General features: G+C 30.6%; 1 protein-coding gene across 1 annotated transcript in view; it reads right to left on the bottom strand.

Annotated features, from left to right (window-relative positions):
• LOC108737583 (facilitated trehalose transporter Tret1-like) overlaps positions 1-1716 on the bottom strand; it is an 8649-nt gene extending 6933 nt beyond the window's left edge. The window contains exon 1 of the mRNA XM_018470507.2: positions 1492-1716. Within this exon, the coding sequence (XP_018326009.2) occupies positions 1492-1629 (138 nt within the window). The 5' untranslated portion in view covers positions 1630-1716. The remainder of the gene's footprint in view (positions 1-1491) is intronic.
• Between the last annotated feature and the right edge of the window lie 308 nt (positions 1717-2024).

Raw genomic sequence — 2024 nt, 5'->3', positions numbered from 1 at the left:
GGTCAACTCAAATTAATGAACAGTAATTTTTCATTTTTCAATATTCTAAATAGTAATAGAGTGCAACATATTACTAAACTTAGGAAATCAAATTAATGTTTTATTATATTAATAAGATAAAAAAGCTTTTACAAGACCGTTGTTATTAACTTATTAATTATAATAATTTAGTATTTGGCCAACAACGTCAACGGTGTTTTATCGCCATGTAAAAGATAAATATAACGTTAAAATTGCGGTAAAATAGAAAAATTGTACAACTTTTACTGAGAATTTTCAACTACTACTTAAATCGTGCTTATGAACGACAATAGATAAATTATACGACATTCACATCGTACAAACCTTGTTCTTGATTTAAATAAGCTCAGTGACTTTGCATTATGTAGTTCAATAAATATTTCGTATTTTTTTTTTTTAATTCACTGGATAGATTCAACGCTCTTATACGCAAACCTGGTTGCTCTGTTTAGAGTGTGATGAAACGCATTCAGAAAGTTTATTACTTATCGATTTACTTTTTGAATAAAGTTGTGTGCGCACATGTATAACAGCAAGTGAGAACCTCTAGCGGACGAACCTCAAAATAATTGTTTATCTCAGTTACAATCTTCTAGAATTCTTCTTGAGAAAGTTCCAGTTGTAGTTTTCAGTCACTATCCGTAATAAATACTAATAATTATACTAACAGCGTGTTATACACTAAAGAACAATAGAAAACGTCCATTTGCTACATAACAATGATTGCAAACATAATCACTATTTATAAACTGTTGTTTTGATTATTTTCTTACTATAATGTATCAAGAACGCATAAAAAAAGTTAAGTTGCGTTTAGAATTGAACAAGAAATTACTAAAAGCCTGCTAGAGTTAAGTGCATTTTCTAGTGACATAAAATTGAATGTACGTATCAATTTTATGCATATTTAAATAATATTATTTTGTATTGGTGTTTGAGTATTTTATTTTAGTAGATACCTAATTGAAGGCTTTTAATTTTAATTCCTTCTAATATGGAAAATGTTTCACGAGTGTTTCACTAAGGAATCAACAAAAGTTATTTATTTTAATATTAATATTTAATATGGTTTTGTTTTATATTTTCTATTCCTGAACAATAATTCTTTTTAAGCCGGACCTGGTGCATTTACAGCCACCGCCACCTAGTCATTGTTTGTAATACTAATTAGTCGTTCGCGGTCTTCGCTTAGAAATCGGAGTCCGATGTTGAGTAGTTGACCGATTTGTCACTAGAATGCTTAACAAATTTCAATAAAAATGTTGATATTTTCAAAAGTTAATATCGCATTATTGTTTGTTTTGATGTTTTTTGATAACTTCCCGGTTATGTTTGTTTTTGGTTACGGGTTATTTGTTGCGATATAATATGTACACCTACATATGTATGTAGTTATATTGAATAAACCGGGTGCGCGATAAAAATCAGTGACAAAACAGGAAAAGAAGTTGACTGATAAAAAATGCTTACCCATCTTTCGCTTTCTTTAAATTTCCAGAACGGAATATTCCAGGTTATCCATGGATCAGTACGGTAGGGGTTTCTATTTTTCACTTCGACAACATATTGAGGGTCCTTGTGGGACATGTCACTTTTGAAATTGTACATTTTTCTATTATTTTGTAGTACGTGCAATAGAAGTTATAAAAAAACGCGACACGACCAAACGCTATAACCAGTCATTCAACTAAGTAAAAAGCGACGTACAATACATGTATATATAGGTACCTGTGTTCTGCAGTAATATTTTGGTGGGGGAGACGCGTTCAATAGGTATTACTTGTGATATAGAATTTTATTTTCAGGGTTTTGTAAAACCCTTTTAATTTGCGTTCTTTTTTTCCGTCCGCAAAGCGGTGGCGACTTTGAATTGAATACACGCGACTTAATTTTAGTCCGAATGATTTATTTTTGGAACACGATAGATTGACGTATGTATATGTACCTATCTGAGTGCCCACTAGTAAATAGCAAATACTTAATAAATATGTTGACATTCATGT

This window comes from Agrilus planipennis, unplaced genomic scaffold (genome assembly GCF_000699045.2).
Source record: "Agrilus planipennis isolate EAB-ADULT unplaced genomic scaffold, Apla_2.0 scaffold15, whole genome shotgun sequence".
Lineage (NCBI taxonomy): Eukaryota > Metazoa > Arthropoda > Insecta > Coleoptera > Buprestidae > Agrilus > Agrilus planipennis.
This window is presented reverse-complemented; position numbering and strand designations above follow the sequence as displayed.